This window comes from Salvelinus fontinalis, chromosome 10 (genome assembly GCF_029448725.1).
Source record: "Salvelinus fontinalis isolate EN_2023a chromosome 10, ASM2944872v1, whole genome shotgun sequence".
Taxonomy (NCBI): Eukaryota; Metazoa; Chordata; class Actinopteri; order Salmoniformes; family Salmonidae; genus Salvelinus; species Salvelinus fontinalis.
In genome coordinates, this window is record NC_074674.1 from 43,565,401 (window position 1) to 43,584,625 (window position 19,225).

At 46.3% G+C, this 19,225-nt stretch overlaps 1 protein-coding gene across 2 annotated transcripts in view; it reads right to left on the reverse strand.

Annotated features, from left to right (window-relative positions):
• Positions 1–19,225, reverse strand: part of LOC129864180 (short transient receptor potential channel 4-like) — a 122,004-nt gene that overhangs the window by 77,867 nt on the left and 24,912 nt on the right. For both annotated transcript variants that reach the window (XM_055936864.1, XM_055936865.1), the window contains exon 2: positions 5,462–5,602. In XM_055936864.1, coding sequence (XP_055792839.1) covers positions 5,462–5,602 — 141 coding nt within the window. The remainder of the gene's footprint in view (positions 1–5,461; positions 5,603–19,225) is intronic.

Genomic DNA, 19,225 nt, shown 5'->3' on the forward strand with positions numbered 1-19,225 from the left:
TGTTTGGCCGGCTATTTGCAAAATACATGTATTTTAATTAAAGGATCTTATATTTTGTTTTGATACATTGGTCTTTAGGATACTTTGTAGTTGTATTTTGAAAATGTCATTTGAACTTATGCCCATCCTTGGCTATGAGCCACCAGGTCAGAGCAGAAGACTGGAGATGTATCTTAGTCGGGGCGTGGCTTTCAGATAGTTATTTATGGCCACCCGTGAAAGTAAATGCCAATCTGTTCTATTGTCAACATATGTTAATAAGGTTGAGCACTGACACTTATTGTAGCTTTTATTTAAGTGTACACAAGAGTATCCATAAGTGGCTATGTATATCTCAATGCTGGGCTAGTTACAACTGTATCATATACTAGCCCACTAGCTCCTGAGTGGCGCAGTGGTCTTAGGCACTGCATCTCAGTGCTAGAGGCGTCACAACAGACGTCACAACAGACTCTGTATTACAACCTGCTGTGATTGGGGGTTCCATAGGGCGTTGCACAATTGGCCCAGCTGTCACGATCGTGTGGCGGATTAACGGACCAAAACGCAGCATTTGGAAAATAAGCCATCTTCTTTTATTATACCACGAAGATGAACACGACACAAAAACACTTTAACAAAACAAGAAAACAACAAAACGACCGTGAAGCTACAAACGTGGTGCACATACAAACAGGCTACAAACGTTCTTACATAGACAATTACCCACAAACAATGAGAGCCTATGGCTACCCTAAATAAGGCTCCCAATCAGAGACAACCGAAATCAGCTGTCTCTAATTGGGAACTCATTCAGGTAACCATAGACTCTCCTAGATAACTAACCAACATAGACAACGCTAGACATATACACTCAACACAAAACCATCTACTACACCCCATAACCCCTTTACCAAATAAACACCCAAAACCAACAAAACATAAACATTCCCCATGTCACACCCTGACCTAACTAAAATAATAAAGAAAACAAAGAATAATAAGGCCAGGGCGTGACATAACCCCCCCCTTGAGGCGCGAACTCCGGGCGCACCATACACAGTCTAGGGGAGGGTCTGGGTGGGCTCCCCTCCACGGTGGCGGCTCCGGCTCTGGTCGTAGTCCCCACGTCACCACAGTACCTAACCACCTCCTAGGCTTCCTCCAAACGACCCCCCTCCACATTAACCCCATTGCATTCAGGGGCAGTTCCGGACTAAGGGGCAGTACCAGGGTAAGAGGCAGTACCAGGGTCAGGGGCAGTACTAGGGTCAGGGACAGTACCAGAGTCAGGGGCAGTACCAGGGTAAGGGGCAGCACCAGGGTAAGGGGCAGCACCAGGATAAGGGGCAGCTCCGGACTGAAGAATGGCAGCTCCGGACTGAGGGACTGCAGCTCCGGACTGAATGACTGCAGCTCCGGACTGAGGGATGGCCCATGGCTGGCTGACGGATCTGGCTGCTCATGGCTAGCTGACGGATCTGGCTGCTCATGGCTAGCTGACGGATCTGGCTGCTCATGGCTAGCTGACGGATCTGGCTGCTCATGGCTAGCTGACGGATCTGGCTGCTCATGGCTAGCTGACGGATCTGGCTGCTCATGGCTGGCTGACGGATCTGGCTGCTCATGGCTGGCTGACGGATCTGGCTGCCCATGGCTAGCTGACGGATCTGGCTGCTCATGGCTGGCTGACTGATCTGGCTGCTCCTGTCTGGTTGGCGGCTCTGGCAGATCCTGTCTGGTTGGCGGCTCTGGCAGATCCTGTCTGGTTGGCGGCTCTGGCAGATCCTGTCTGACGGACGGCTCTAGCGGCTCCTGTCTGGCTGGCGGCTCTAGCGGCTCCTGTCTGGCGGACGGCTCAGTGGGCTCATGGCAGACGGGCGGCTTTGCAGGCTCATGGCAGACGGGCGGCTTTGCAGGCTCATTGCAGACGGATGGCTCAGATGGCGCTGGGGAGACGGATGGCTCAGATGGCGCTGGGGAGACGGATGGCTCAGATGGCGCTGGGGAGACGAGCAGTTCAGTCATCGCTGTGCAGACGGCAGACTCCTGCCGGCTGAGGCGCACTGTAGGCCTGGTGCGTGGTGCCGGGACTGGTGGCACCGGGCTGGGGACACGCATCTCAGGGCTAGTGCGGGGAGCAGGAACAGGGCATACTGGACCCTGGGGACGCACATTAGGCCTAGTGCGTGGGGCCGGAACTGGTGGTACCGGACTGGGGACACGCATCTCAGGGCTAATGCGGGGAGCAGCAACAGGATGCACAGGACTCTGGAGACGCACAAAAGGCTTAGTGCGTGGTGCCGGAATTGGTGATACCGGGCTGGAGACACGCACCATAGGACGAGTGCGTGGAGGAGGAACAGGGCTCTGGAGACACACTGGAAGCCTGTTACGTGGTGTAGGCACTGGTGGCACTGAACTGGGGCGGGGAGGTGGCGCCGGAAATACCGGACCGTGCAGGCGTATTGGCTCCCTTGAGCATTGAGCCTGACCAACCTTACCTGGTTGAATGCTCCCCGTTGCCCGACCAGTGCGGGAAGGTGGAATAACCCGCACCGGGCTATGTAGGCGAACCGGGGACACCATGCGTAAGGCTGGTGCCATGTAAACCGGCCCGAGGAGACGCACTGGTGGCCAGATATGTAGGGCCGGCTTCATGACATCCGGCTCAATACTCAATCTAGCCCTGCCAGTGCGGGGAGGTGGAATAACCCGCACCGGGCTATGCACACGTACAGGAGACACCGTGCGCTCTACTGCGTAACACGGTGTCTGCCCGTACTCTCGCTCTCCACGGTAATTACAGGGAGTAGGCGCAGATTTCCTACCTGACTTCGCCACTCTCCCTTTAAGCCCCCCCCAAAGAAATTTTTTGGGTTTTCCCACAGGCTTCCTACCGCTTCGTCGTGCTGCCTCCATTCGCCGGTATCCCTCCTCGCACTGCGCCAGAGAATCCCAGGCGGGCTCCGGCACTCTCCCTGGGTTGATCGCCCACCTGTCGATCTCCTCCCACGTAGTGTAACCCAGATCCTTTGTAGGTTCCTTTTCCTGCCTCCGAGCTAGCTCCTCATATCGCCGCCTCTCTGCTTTCGCTGCCTCCAGCTCAGCTTTGGGGCGGTTATATTCTCCTGGTACCTCCCGGTCTAAAATTTCCTCCCATGTCCATAAATCCTTGTATTGCTCCTGTTGCCGCTGGTCATGCCGCTTGGTCCTATGGTGGGTAATTCTGTCACGATCGTGTGGCGGATTAACGGACCAAAACGCAGCATTTGGAAAATAAGCCATCTTCTTTTATTATACCACGAAGATGAACACGACACAAAAACACTTTAACAAAACAAGAAAACAACAAAACGACCGTGAAGCTACAAACGTTGTGCACATACAAACAGGCTACAAACGTTCTTACATAGACAATTACCCACAAACAATGAGAGCCTATGGCTACCCTAAATAAGGCTCCCAATCAGAGACAACCGAAATCAGCTGTCTCTAATTGGGAACTCATTCAGGTAACCATAGACTCTCCTAGATAACTAACCAACATAGACAACGCTAGACATATACACTCAACACAAAACCATCTACTACACCCCATAACCCCTTTACCAAATAAACACCCAAAACCAACAAAACATAAACATTCCCCATGTCACACCCTGACCTAACTAAAATAATAAAGAAAACAAAGAATAATAAGGCCAGGGCGTGACACCAGCATTGTCCGGGTTTGTCAATTCTGTGCGTACTGGTTGCGAAGTCAGGTGCAGGAGAGCAGAGATTTGTGAACAGGCGAACACTTTATTTAGGTAAAAGTGCAAAACGCGTAAAACAGTCACAAGAATTATGTTTAACAATAAACATCTTCGTGACAATAACACGGAAAAACCAAGCCAGTCCGGCGCGACAACAATACACACGTAACACAAACAATCTTACACAAAGACATGATGGGGAACAGAGGAATAAATACATGTAGATTGATTGGGGAATGAAAACCAGGTGTGCAGGGAACAAGACAAAACAAATGGATACATGAAAAATGGAGCGGCGATGGCTAGAAAGCCGGTGACGTCGACCGCCGAACGCCGCCCGAACAAGGAGAGGAGCCGACATCGGCAGAAGTCGTGACAGGGTTTGGCCGGGGTAGGCCATCATTGAAAACAAGAATTTACTACCGCATAATATACTTTACACTATACTACTGCATAAAACACTATACCACTATATAATATACCACAATAATACTGCATAATATACTATACCACTATACTAATGCATCATAAACTATACCACTATAAAATATACTATACTTCTGCATAATAAACTATACAACTGTACTACTGTATCATATACTATACCACTATGTAATATACTATACTACTGCATACTATACTATACCATTATACTAAAGTATCATATACCTTAAAACTATAGAATTTACTATACCACTATACTGCTGTATCATATACTATACTACTGCATACCATACTATACCACTATATAATATACCACAATATTATTGTATAATATACTATACCACTATACTACTGCATCATAAACTATACCACTATAAAATATACTTCTGCATAATATACTATACCACTATATCATATACTATACCACTATGTAATATTCTATACTACCGCATAATATAATATTCCATTATACTACTACACAATATACTACACCACTATATAATATACCACTATACTACTGCATAATATACCATTATATAATATACTATACTACTGCATAATATACTATATCACTATGTAATATACTATACTACTGCATAATATACTGTATCACTATGTAATATACTATACTACTGCATAATATACTATTCCATTGTACTACTGTATCATATACGTTACCACTATATGATATACTATACCACTATACTGCTGTATCACATACAATACTACTACATAATATACTATACCACTATAGTACTGTATCATATACTATACAACTGCATACTATACCACAATATATTACACCACACTACTACTCCATAATAAACTATACCACTATATAATATACTATACCGCTATACAACTGTATCATATACTATACTACTGCATACTATACCACTATATATTATACCACGCTACTACTTCATAATAAACTACACCACTATATAATATACTACACCGCTATACTACTGTATACTATACTATACCACTATAAAATATACTATACCACTGTATAATATACCACTATACTACTGTATAATATACCACTATATAATATACTATACCACTATATAATATACTATACTACTGCATAATATACTATACTACTGCATATTATACTATACCACTATATAATATACTATACTACTATATAATATACTATACTATTGCATAATATACTATACCACTATACAACTATATAATATACTATACTACTATATAATATACTATACCACTATTTAAAATACTATACCACTATACTACTGGTATGGTTACAGTACCTCGTGTGGTTGTGGAACAGCCACTCCTTTCTGCACCAGTAGTTTGATGATCTCATAGTTGTTGGTGTGAGCTGCCAGAATGATGGGGGTGATGTCAGGAGTGAAGTCAGAGAACTGCTTGTCCAATAGGATCGGAGGAACCTGGAGAGAGGGTGGGGCAGAGGGAAAGCCAGGTAAGGATCAGTCAAGCAAATCCATTCATCCACCAATCAACCAACCAATCAATCAATCAATCAATCAACCAACCAACCAATCAATCAACCCACCAATCAATCAACCAACCAATAAATCAACCAACCAATAAAATCAACTCATCAACCAATCATTGAAATAATCAATCAATCAATAAATCATTCATTCAATCCATCCATATTAATAAAGCTCTTTTGACATCAACAGTAGTCACAAAGTGCTTTACAGTAAACTGGGGAAGAGCAAGCATGAATCAGAGTGGATGAGGGGTATTCAGTGAGGAAGGGAGGAAGGGAGGGAGGGAGGGGGGTTCTACTAAGTTAACATATGGAATTGTTTTAAAATAGTCATAGCATGGATCATTTAGCTATTTGAATTCAAATTTTAGGACCGCTGCATGTATCGCAGAAAATTGTTTAACAATTATTTGATAAAATATTGCGTTTAGCCTTTATCACTATAGCCCATATAAATACTTTGAATAACATATTAAAATGGCAACACAGACTGTCCAAAAATATATAATAAAAAAGGTTTTGAAGTGTCTGTCCTATATCTAGGAGATATAAGAAATCTCAAGAAATATACATGTAAATATATATTCGACACATATTTAACCACTTTGTTGGCACAAAACTAAACTCAGCAAAAAAAGAAATGTCCTCTCACTGTCAACTGCGTTTATTTTCAGCATGTGTAAATGTGTAAATAACATGTGTAAATGTGTAATAACATGTGTAAATATTTGTATGGCCAGAACAAGATACACTGAACAAGTTCCACAGACATGTGAAACTAACAGAAATTGAATATTGTGTCCCTGAACAAAGGGGGGGGGGGGGGTCAAAATCAAAAGTAACAGTCAGTATCTGGTGTGGCCACCAGCTGCATTAAGTACTGCAGTGCATCTCCTCCTCATGGACTGCACCAGATTTGCCAGTTCTTGCTGTGAGATGTTACCCCACTCTTCCACCAAGGCACCTGCAAGTTCCTGGACATTTCTGGCGGGAATAGCCCTAGCCCTCACTTTTCAATTCAACAGGTCCCAGAAGTGCTCAATGGGATTGAGATCTGGGCTCTTCGCTGTCCATGGCAGAACACTGACATTCCTGTCTTGCAGGAAATCTCACACAGAGCGAGCAGTACGGCTGGTGGCATTGTCATGCTGGAGGTCATGTCAGGATGAGCCTGCAGGAAGGGTACCACATGAGGGAGGAGAATGTCTTCCCTGTAACGCACAGTGTTGAGATTGCCTGCAACGACAACAAGTCCGATGATGCTATGACACACCGCCCCAGAGCATGACGGTCCCTCCACCTCCAAATCGATCCCGCTCCGGAGTACAGGCCTCGGTGTAACGCTCATTCCTTCAACGATAAACGTGAATCTGACCATCACCCCGGTGAGACAAAACTGCAACTAGTCAGTGAAGAGCACTTTTTGCCAGTCCTGTCTGGTCCAGCGACGGTGGGTTTGTGCCCATATGTGACGTTGTTGGCGGTGATGTCTGGTGAGGTACTACCTTACAACAGGCCTACAAGCCCTCAGTCCAGCCTCACTCAGCCTATTGCGGACAGTCTGAGCACTGATGGAGGGATTGTGCGTTCCTGGTGTAACTCGGGCAGTTGTTGTTGCCATCCTGTACCTGTCCCGCAGGTGTGATGTTTGGATGTACCAATCCTGTGCAGGTGTTACACGTGTTCTGCCACTGCGAGGACAATCATCTGTCCTTCCTGTCTCCCTGTAGCGCTGTCTTAGGCATCTCACAGTACGGACATTGTAATTTATTGCTGGCCACATCTGCAGTCCTCATGCCTCGTTGCAGCATGCCTAAGGCACGTTCACGCAGATGAGCAGGGACCCTGGGGATCTTTATTTTAGTTTTTTTCATAGTCAGTAGAAAGGCCTATTTAGTGTCCTAAGTTTTCATAACTGTGACCTTAATTGCCTACCATCTGTAAGCTGTTAGTGTTTTAATGACCGTTCCACAGGTGCATGTTCATTAATTGTTTATGGTTCATTGAACAAGCATGGAAATTTGTGTTTAAACCCTTCACAATGAAGATCTGTGAAGTTATTTGGATTTTTACGAATTATCAATAAAAGACAGGGTCCTGAAAGAGGGGCATTTATTTTTATGCTGAGTTTTACTTCTATATTTCCATAAATGTTTTAAAACCAGCACCGGTTACCTTCAAATGGGTCCTATGATACTTGTGGGGGTCAGAGAGCAGAACAGTGAACACCACCGTGTTTGTGCGAGTCTCACCGTAGTCACCCTATTAGTTTGTAGCCCAAACAGTTCGGACACTAAAGACAGACGTCAGCACATAGGCGGTACCAACTTCAGACATGTCCAGTGGGGCTCATGGAGCCAAAAATGGAGAACACCATTGTGTTTGTGATTCAACCGGTTCAAAACGCTACAGATGTTTTCCTGAGAAGACCGATTTTCGGGATGTCTCCTGCTCTGTTACAACACCACTGCGGCTCTGCCACTTTCCACTGTGGATGCGGAAGGACGACATAGGCGGATGAGGTGGATTGAGACGAGGACCCATAAAAAAAAACTCTCGCTCTTGCGAGACTACACAGACAGACCTGGACTAGGGCCATCTTACTACACAGACATACCTGGACTAGGGCCATCTTACTACACAGACAGACCCGGACGAGGGCCATCTTACTACACAGACAGACCTGGACTAGGGCCATCTTACTACACAGACATACCTGGACTAGGGCCATCTTACTACACAGACAGACCCGGACGAGGGCCATCTTACTACACAGACATACCTGGACTAGGGCCATCTTACTACACAGACATACCTGGACTAGGGCCATCTAACTACACAGACAGACCTGGACGAGGGCCATCTAACTACACAGACAGACCTGGGTGGGGACTATCTTACTACACAGACATACCTGGATGGGGACTATCTTACTACACAGACAAACTTTGATGGGGACTATCTTACTACACAGACAGACCTGGATGGGGACTATCTTACAACACAGACAGACCTTGATGATGACTAATTTATAATGTTATTTTGATTGATGTACGGGTGCGTCAATAGACTATTTTTTAACCATATACATCAAATGGTTATGGGATTGCTCCACAGACACCAAACGGTTCTGGGATTGATTGCTCTGGCCTTCCCAGCCCATGTGTTTATTCCTTTTATTTTGTATTGGTTGCAAGAGTGAACAATACTCAGCCCTGTGTCATAGAGATGGAGAGCACTCAGCCCTGTGTTATAGAGATGAATAGAGAGCACTCAGCCCTGTGTCATAGAGATGAATAGAGAGCACTCAGCCCTGTGTCATAGAGATGGAGAGCACTCAGCCCTGTGTCATAGAGATGGAGAGCACTCAGCCCTCTGTTATAGAGATGGAGAGCACTCAGCCCTGTGTTATAGAGATGAATAGAGAGCACTCAGCCCTGTGTTATAAATAGAGAGCACTCAGCCCTGTGTCATAGAGATGGAGAGCACTCAGCCCTGTGTCATAGAGATGGAGAGCACTCAGCCCTGTGTCATAGAGATGGAGAGCACTCAGCCCTGTGTCATAGAGATGGAGAGCACTCAGCCCTGTGTCATAGAGATGGAGAGCACTCAGCCCTGTGTTATAGAGATGGAGAGCACTCAGCCCTGTGTTATAGAGATGAATAGAGAGCACTCAGCCCTGTGTCATAGAGATGGAGAGCACTCAGCCCTGTGTTATAGAGATGAATAGAGAGCACTCAGCCCTGTGTCATAGAGATGGAGAGCACTCAGCCCTGTGTTATAGAGATGAATAGAGAGCACTCAGCCCTGTGTCATAGAGATGGAGAGCACTCAGCCCTGTGTTATAGAGATGGAGAGCACTCAGCCCTGTGTTATAGATATGAATAGAGAGCACTCAGCCCTGTGTCATAGAGATGGAGAGCACTCAGCCCTGTGTTATAAATAGAGAGCACTCAGCCCTGTGTTATAGATATGAATAGAGAGCACTCAGCCCTGTGTCATAGAGATGGAGAGCACTCAGAACTGTGTTATAAATAGAGAGCACTCAACCCTGTGTTATAGAGATGAATAGAGAGCACTCAGCCCTGTGTTATAAATAGAGAGCACTCAGCCCTGTGTTATAGAGATGAATAGAGAGCACTCGGCCCTGTGTCATAGAGATGAATAGAGAGCACTCAGCCCTGTGTTATAAATAGAGAGCACTCAGCCCTGTGTCAAAGAGTTGAATAGAGAGCACTCAGCCCTGTGTCAAAGAGTTGAATAGAGAGCACTCAGCCCTGTGTTATAGAGATGAATAGGAGCACTCAGCCCTGTGTTATAGAGATGAATAGGAGCACTCAGCCCTGTGTTATAGAGATGAATAGAGAGCACTCAGCCCTGTGTCATAGAGATGAATAGGAGCACTCAGCCCTGTGTCATAGATATGAATAGAGAGCACTCAGCCCTGTGTCATAGAGATGAATAGAGAGCACTCAGCCCTGTGTTATAGAGATGAATAGAGAGCACTCAGCCCTGTATCATAGAGTTGAATAGAGAGCACTCAGCCCTGTGTCATAGAGATGAATAGGTGCACTCAGCCCTGTGTTATAGCGATGAATAGAGAGCACTCAGCCCTGTGTTATAGAGATGAATAGAGAGCACTCAGCCCTGTGTTATAAATAGAGAGCACTCAGCCCTGTGTTATAGAGATGAATAGAGAGCACTCAGCCCTGTGTCATAGAGTTGAATAGAGAGCACTCAGCCCTGTGTCATAGAGATTAATAGAGAGCACTCAGCCCTGTGTTATAGAGATGAATAGAGAGCACTCAGCCCTGTGTTATAAATAGAGAGCACTCGACCCTGTGTTATAGAGATGAATAGAGAGGACTCAGCCCTGTGTCATACAGATGAATAGAGAGCACTCAGGCCTGTGTCATAGGGATGAATAGGAGCACTCAGCCCTGTGTCATACAGATGAATAGAGAGCACTCAGCCCTGTGTCATAGAGATGGAGAGGACTCAGCCCTGTGTCATAGAGATGGAGAGCACTCAGCCCTGTGTTATAGAGATGAATAGAGAGCACTCAGCCCTGTGTCATAGAGATGGAGAGCACTCAGCCCTGTGTCATAGAGATGGAGAGCACTCAGCCCTGTGTCATAGAGATGAATAGAGAGCACTCAGCCCTGTGTCATAGAGATGAATAGAGAGCACTCAGCCCTGTGTCATAGAGATGAATAGGAGCACCCAGCCCTGTGTCATAGAGCTGAACAGAGAGCACTCAGCCCTGTGTTATAGAGATGAATAGAGAGCACTCAGCCCTGTGTTATAGAGATGAATAGAGAGCACTCAGCCCTGTGTTATAAATAGAGAGCACTCAGCCCTGTGTTATAAATAGAGAGCACTCAGCCCTGTGTTATAGAGATGAATAGAGAGCACTCAGCCCTGTGTTATAGAGATGAATAGAGAGCACTCAGCCCTGTGTCAAAGAGTTGAATAGAGAGCACTCAGCCCTGTGTCAAAGAGTTGAATAGAGAGCACTCAGCCCTGTGTCATAGAGATGGAGAGCACTCAGCCCTGTGTAATAGAGATGGAGAGCACTCAGCCCTGTTTTATAGAGATGGAGAGCACTCAGCCCTGTGTTATAAATAGAGAGCACTCAGCCCTGTGTCATAGAGATGGAGAGCACTCAGCCCTGTGTCATAGAGATGAATAGAGAGCACTCAGCCCTGTGTCATAGAGATGGAGAGCACTCAGCCCTGTGTTATAAATAGAGAGCACTCAGCCCTGTGTCATAGAGATAGAGAGCACTCAGCCCTGTGTCATAGAGATGAATAGAGAGCACTCAGCCCTGTGTCATAGAGATGGAGAGCACTCAGCCCTGTGTTATAGATATGAATAGAGAGCACTCCGCCCTGTGTCATAGAGATGAATAGAGAGCACTCAGCCCTGTGTCATATAGATGAATAGAGAGCACTCAGCCCTGTGTCATAGAGATGAATAGGAGCACTCAGCCCTGTGTCATAGAGATGAATAGAGAGCACTCAGCCCTGTGTCATAGAGATGGAGAGCACTCAGCCCTGTGTCATAGAGATGAATAGAGAGCACTCAGCCCTGTGTCATAGAGATGAATAGAGAGCACTCAGCCCTGTGTCATAGAGATGAATAGGAGCACTCAGCCCTGTGTCATAGAGATGAATAGAGAGCACTCAGCCCTGTGTTATAGATATGAATAGAGAGCACTCAGCCCTGTGTCATAGAGATGAATAGAGAGCACTCAGCCCTGTGTTATAGAGATGAATAGAGAGGACTCAGCCCTGTGTTATAGATATGAATAGAGAGCACTCAGACCTGTGTCAAAGAGTTGAATAGAGAGCACTCAGCCCTGTGTCATAGAGATAGAGAGCACTCAGCCCTGTGTCATAGAGATGGAGAGCACTCAGCCCTGTGTCATAGAGATGGAGAGCACTCAGCCCTGTGTTATAGAGATGGAGAGCACTCAGCCCTGTGTTATAAATAGAGAGCACTCAGCCCTGTGTCATAGAGATGGAGAGCACTCAGCCCTGTGTCATAGAGATGAATAGAGAGCACTCAGCCCTGTGTCATATAGATGAACAGAGAGCACTTAGCCCAGAGATATAAGGATGAATGATCACCTGACGTCATAAACCTTATAGAGGTAGTCAGCTGTAATTCTTGACCAATCCAGTCCATTCTCTCTCTCTCCTCTGGGATACAGGGAATAGACGAACGCAGCCCCAGTCAGGCAGAGGATCAGGACAAATCAGAGAGCTGTATTGCATACGCCTTGCTCTGGAAGATTCCTTTAATTTCATACATTTTCAGAAAGAATAATTTAGCTTAAAGTACAAACTCAGTTTCTGATCGTTTTATCTCCTCCTGTCTAAAGCCCCTCAGATAACTGCTGTCACTCACATCGACTGGAAGACAGGAGTGTGAGTGTGTGGAAAAAAGCTTCCTTCTCTATATTTTAATTAAAATATATTTTATCTGATCTCCCTGATGGAGAGAGCGAGAAATAAAAATGAAGGGAAAAGGAGGGAGAGAGGAAGAGCAGGTGGTTGTCTTTCCCATTGTGTCACGCTCTGACCTGAAATATCTCTGTTTTCTTTATATTGTGGTTAGGTCAGGGTGTGACTAGGGTGGATTACGCTAGTTTTTGTATTTCGTATAGCTTCACGTTTCGTTCGTTTTGTGGTTTTGTTAGTTTGTTCAGTGTTCTTTCTTAAATAAAGAAGAATGTATGCATACCACGCTCCACCTTGGTCCGATTCATACGACGAACGTGACAGAAGAACCCACCAAAAAAGGACCAAGCAGCGTGTTAAGGAGGAATGGACCTGGGAGGAGATACTGGATGGAGCAGGACCCTGGACGCAGGCTGGGGAGTATCGCCTTCTTAAAGAGGAGATAGGGGCAGCGAAAGCGGAACGGCGATATTACGAGGAGTTATACCAACGAGGAAGGCCACAGAAACCCCCCAAAAAAACTAATTATTTGGGAGGGGGGCATATGGAGCAGTCGGCGGAGCCGAGGAGCGAACCAGAGCCAGTCACGGAGTCGAATGAGAAGATTGACGCAAGATTCCGGAGAGAGGTGCTAGCATTGAGAGCTCTGCAGAGCTGGCGTGCTGAGGTGCGTGTCATCAGCCAGGTGTCACCTGTACCGGTCCCACGCATCAGATCTACAGTGTGCATTAATAGCCCAGTGTGTCCTGTGTTAGCTTCCCGCACTTGCCGGGCTGGAGTGAGCATCCAGTAAGGAAGAGTGGTGCTTCCTCTCCACACTCATCCTGAGGTGCGTGTCCTCAGCCCGGTACCACCAGTTCCGGTCCCATGCATCAGGTCTCCAGTGCGCCTCCACAGTCCAGTACGGCCTGTGCCTCTTCCCCGCACTCGCCCTGAGGTGCATGTCCTCACTCCGGTACCACCAGTTCCGGCACCACGCATCAGGCCTCCAGTGCGCTTCCACAGTCCAGTACGGCCTGTGCCTCATCCCCGCACTCGCCCTGAGGTGCGTGTCCTCAGCCCGGTACCACCAGTTCCGGCACCACGCATCAGGCTTCCAGTGCGCTTCCACAGTCTAGAGCTTCCGGCGACTGTTCCCAGTCCAGAGCTTCCGGCAACTGTTCCCAGTCCAGAGCTTCCGGCGACAGTTCCTAGTCTAGAGCTTCCGGCGACAGTTCCCAGTCCAGAGCTTCCGACGACGTTTCACAGTCCGGAACCTCCAACGACGTTTCACAGTCCGGAACCTCCATCGACGGGCCACAGTCCGGAACCTCCAACGACGGGCCACAGTCCGAAACCTCCAACGACGGGCCACAGTCCGAAACCTCCAACGACGGGCCACAGTCCGGAACCTCCAGCGACGATCACCCAGTCCGGAGCCTCCAACAACGATTCCCAGTCCGGAGCCTCCAGTGACGATCCCCAGTCCGGGGTCTCCGGCGACGATCCCCAGTCCGGGGTCTCCGGCGACGATCCCCAGTCCGGGGTCTCCGGCGACGGTCCCCAGTCCGGGGTCTCCGGCGACGGTCCCCAGTCCAGGGTCTCCAGCGATGGTCCCCAGTCCGGGTTCTCCAGCGAAGATCCCCAGTCCGGAGCCTCCAGCGACGATCCCCAGTCCGGGGCCTCCAGCGACGGTCCCCAGTCCGGGGCCTCCAGCGACGGTCCCCAGTCCGGGGCCTCCAGCGACGGTCCCCAGTCCGGGGCCTCCAGCGAAGATCCCCAGTCCGGGGCCTCCGGCGACGATCCCCAGTCCGGAGCCTCCGGCAACGATCCCCAGTCCGGAGCCTCCGGCGACGATCCCCAGTCCGGGGTCTCCGGCGACGGTCCCCAGTCCGGGGTCTCCGGCGACGGTCCCCAGTCCGGGGTCTCCGGCGACGGTCCCCAGTCCGGGGTCTCCGGTGAAAATCCCCAGTCCGGGGACTCCCGCGAAGATTCCCAGTCCGGGGCCTCCAGCGAAGATCCCCAGTCCGGGGTCTCCAGCGACGGTCCCCAGTCCGGGGTCTCCAGCGACGGTCCCCCGTCCGGGGTCTCCAGCGACGGTCCCCAGTCCGGGGTCTCCAGAGACGGTTCCCAGTCCGGGGCCTCCGGCGATGATCCGCAGTCCAGGGCCTCCGGCGATGATCCACGGTCCGGTTCTACAAAGGCGGAGGGATCAGCGTAAAGAGAGGGGGCGGCCTCCAGAACTAGAGCCACCACCAAGGGTAGATGCCCACGCAGACCCTCCCCTATAGGTTCAGGTTTGCGGCCTGGAGTCCGCACCTTTGGGGAGGCGGTACTGTCACACCCTGACCTGAGATATCTCTTATTTCTGTATATTTTGGTTAGGTAAGTGTGTGACTAGGGTGGATTACGCTAGTTTTTGTATTGTCTAGGGTTTTTGTATTGTCTAGGGTTTTTGTATGTCTAGAGTTTTGTAGGTCTAGGTATTTGTATGTTTATGGTGGCCTGATATGGTTCTCAATCAGAGGCAGCTGTTTATCGTTGTCTCTGATTGGGGATCATATTTAGGTAGCCATTTCCCCTTTGGTGTTTGTGGGTTCTTGTTCTATGTTTAGTTGCCTGTCTGCATTATTTCATATAGATTCACGTTTAGTTCGTTCTGTTGTTTTGTTCGTTTGTTCAGTGTTCTTTCTTTAATAAAGAAGAATGTACGCATACCACGCGGCACCTTGGTCCGATTCATACGACGAACGTGACATATTGCTCTTTGGGCCCTGGTCAAAAGTAGTGCACTAAGGAGAAAAGTTCAGGTTGTCATTTGGGACACAGACAGGGTTATTAGTCACGGACAGGGTTATTAGTCACGGACATGGTTATTAGTCACGGACATGGTTATTGGTCACGGACAGGGTTATTAGTCACAGACAGGGTTATTAGTCACAGACAGGGTTATTAGTCACAGACAGGGTTATTAGTCACAGACAGGGTCATTAGTCACAGACAGGGTTATTAGTCACAGACAGGGTTATTAGTCACAGACAGGGTTATTAGTCACAGACAGGGTTATTAGTCACAGACAGGGTTAATAGTCACAGACAGGGTTATTAGTCACGGACAGGGTTATTAGTCACGGACAGGGTTATTAGTTACAGATAGGGTTATTAGACACAGACAGGATTATTAATCACCTCTTGACGCACAGATCCCTTTAACGAGATAATTTTCGTAAACATCCGCTGAATTGCAGAGCACCAAATTCAAAACAAATTACAAAACAAATTTTATTTCATGAAATCACAAGTGCAATATACCAAAACACAGCTTAGCTTGTTGTTAATCCACCTGTCGTGTCAGATTTTGAAAATATGCTTTACAGCGAAAGCAATCCAAGCGTTTGTGAGTTTATCGATCACTAGACAAAACATTACGAACAGCTAGCAGCAATGTAGTCAGAAAAGTCAGAAAGTCAGAAAAGCAATAAAATAAATCGCTTACCTTTGATGATCTTCGGATGTTTGCACTCACGAGACTCACAGTTACACAATAAATGTTCCTTTTGTTCGAAAAATATTATTTTTACATCCAAAAACCTCCATTTGGTTGGCGCGTTATGTTCAGAAGTCAACATGCTCGAGAGGTCATGAAGGGCAGACAAAAATTCCAAATAGTATCCGTAAAGTTTTAGAAACATGTACACTGTTTTTTATAATCAATCCTCAGGTTGTTTTTAGCATAAATAATCGATAATATTTCAACCGGATGGCAAACTATTCAATAAAAGAGATAAAGAAAATGTCGAGCTACAACTTCGCACACATGAACTAATCGAAGGACATCTGGCTATCCACTGACGCGTTTGAATCTGGTTGATATCCCTTTAAATGGAGGATAGGCAGGCAATGGAACAGGGATTTTTCAAAACAAAATAAGAGGCACTTCCGGGTTGGATTTCCTCAGGTTTTCGCCTGCAAAATCAGTTCTGTTATACTCACAGACAATATTTTGACAGTTTTGGAAACTTTAGAGTGTTTTCTATCCTACTCTGTCAATTATATGAATATTCTAGCATCTGCACCTGAGAAATAGGCAGCTTACATTGGGAACGTTATTTTTCCAAACATAAACATTCTGCCCCCTAGCTTCAAGAGGATAACTTATCACAGACAGGGTTAGTCGCAGACAGGGTTAGTCACAGGTTAGTTATAACTTGTTGTGATATCCCTTTCCTCAGCATGTCTGTGTAAACCAGTAAAAAAACATCCATAGTGCCTTTACGCGGCAGGCTGGAGCACATATCAAACTTCTCATCAGGCCTCGCTTGACTGATACCCATCTTTGAAAATATGCCGCACATCACATTTACATGTGGAGGAAAGTTCACGTTGGTTTGATAGGATTTATCATCAAATAATCTAATATTAATCTAACCTAATGGCTGTACACTGTGCCCCGGCACAGACTTGTGTGTGTGTGTGTGTGTGTGTGTGTGTGTGTGTGTGTGTGTGTGTGTGTGTGTGTGTGTGTGTGTGTGTGTGTGTGTGTGTGTGTGTGTGTGTGTGTGTGTGTGTTTGTGTGTGCGTGTGCGTGTGTCGGTTTGGTCGGAGAGATGGCGCGTTATGCTAACAGCAGAGCAGGAATGAAATGAAATGATATCCCACTCGCCCCTTTAATGTTTATTCATTGCGTTACTCATATTGAGGACAGAAGAAGAGAGGCCTCCAAAATATTGGTGATGAATATGAATGCAACCACACAAAGTGTGTGTGTGTGTGTGTGTGTGTGTGTGTGTGTGTGTGTGTGTGTGTGTGTGTGTGTGTGTGTGTGTGTGTGTGTGTGTGTGTGTGTGTGTGTGTGTGTGTGTGTGTGTGTGTGTTTCCCAAACTCGGTCCTCAGGACCCCAAATGGTGCGCGTTAAAGTTTTTGCCCCATAACACCACACAGCCAAATCCAATAATCCAATTTCATGATGAATTCATTATTTGAATCAGGTGTGTAGTGTTAGGCGGCAAAAAACGTAACCCTTTGGGTGTCCCCAGGACCGAGTTTGAGAAACACTTGTGTCGGGTGTTGTCCACCAAACTCTTTACCAATATATTTAAATATCACTTCCTTATGTCATAAAAAAACATTTCACCTCGACAAATATGTTTATTCATGTCATAAATCGTCTTCAAAGTTGTTTCCAAGGGGTCGCAAAAAGTTAAATTAGCCTGACAACGAGCTAAATGAAAAGTAAAAGGCAAAAAGTTAAATTAGCCTGACAATGAGCTGAATGAAATGTAAAAGGCAAAAAGCTAAATTAGCCTGACAACGAGCTGAATGAAATGTAAAAGGCAAAAAGCTAAATTAGCCTGACAACGAGCTGAATGAAATGTAAAAGGCAAAAAGCTAAATTAGCCTGACAACGAACTGAATGAAATGTAAAAGGCAAAAAGCTAAATTAGCCTGACAACGAACTGAATGAAATGTAAAAGGCAAAAAGCTAAATTAGCCTGACAACGAGCTGAATGAAATGTAAAAGGCTATACAGTCAGCGCTCCGTTGACATTTCACAGAGATTTGTTTTGTTTTTCTGAGAAATCTTCAAATGAAAAAGAACAGGAATTTTGAATGAATGTGAAAAGTGTTAAAATAAAACTAAAATATGAAAATACTACATGTCACGTCTCCAAATCGATATCTGTCTCATCTCTACTTTCTTTTAAGTCCTGCGGATTTGAGAAGAGACATGATGAGTTCAACGGTCGAGCCTGTCAGGTAACATGTAGTCAGATTCCAGCTTGCCCGACGAGATACAACTTGTAATTTTTCTCTCTGGCCTCCAATGATTTCCCTATTTCTGGCTATTCTACAAGGGTAAACACTCCAATAACTTAAAAAAAAACCGAACAGGTTATAATACACTTGAGATTTAGACCAATCGTTTTCTCAGAGGATTATCTACACCTGTGGTTCCCAAACTTATTATAGTCCCGTACCCCTTCAAACATTCAACCTCCAGCTGTACCCCCTCTAGCACCAGGGTCAGCACACTCCAGCTGTACCCCCTCTAGCACCAGGGTCAGCACACTCTCAAATGTTGTTTTTTTGCCATCATTGTAAGCCTGCCACACACACACACACACACTACATGATAAACGTATTAAACATAAGAATGAGTGTGAGTTTTGGTCACAACCTAGATTGTGGGAAGTGACAAAGAGCTCTTATAGGACCAGGGCACAAATAATAATATAATAATAATCACTAATTTTGCTCTTTATTTAGCCATCTTACATATAAAACTGTATTTGTTAATTGGAAATTGTGAAAAAGGGTGGGCTTGAAAGGACGCACATATCTCGGCAATGTTGGGTTGTATTGGAGGGAGTCTCAGTCTTAAATCATTTTCCACACACAGTCTGTGCCTGTATTTCGTTTTCATGCTAGTGAGGGCCGAGAATCCACTCTCACATCGGTACGTGGTTGCAAAGGGTATCAGTGTCTGCCAAGGCAGGACACTCTGAGCACAGTCCAATCCATACATCTGGCAGTGGCTTCTGATTAAAATCAATTTCCACAGAACCGCTTGTTGCAATTTTGATGAGGCTCTCTTGTTCAGATATTGGTAA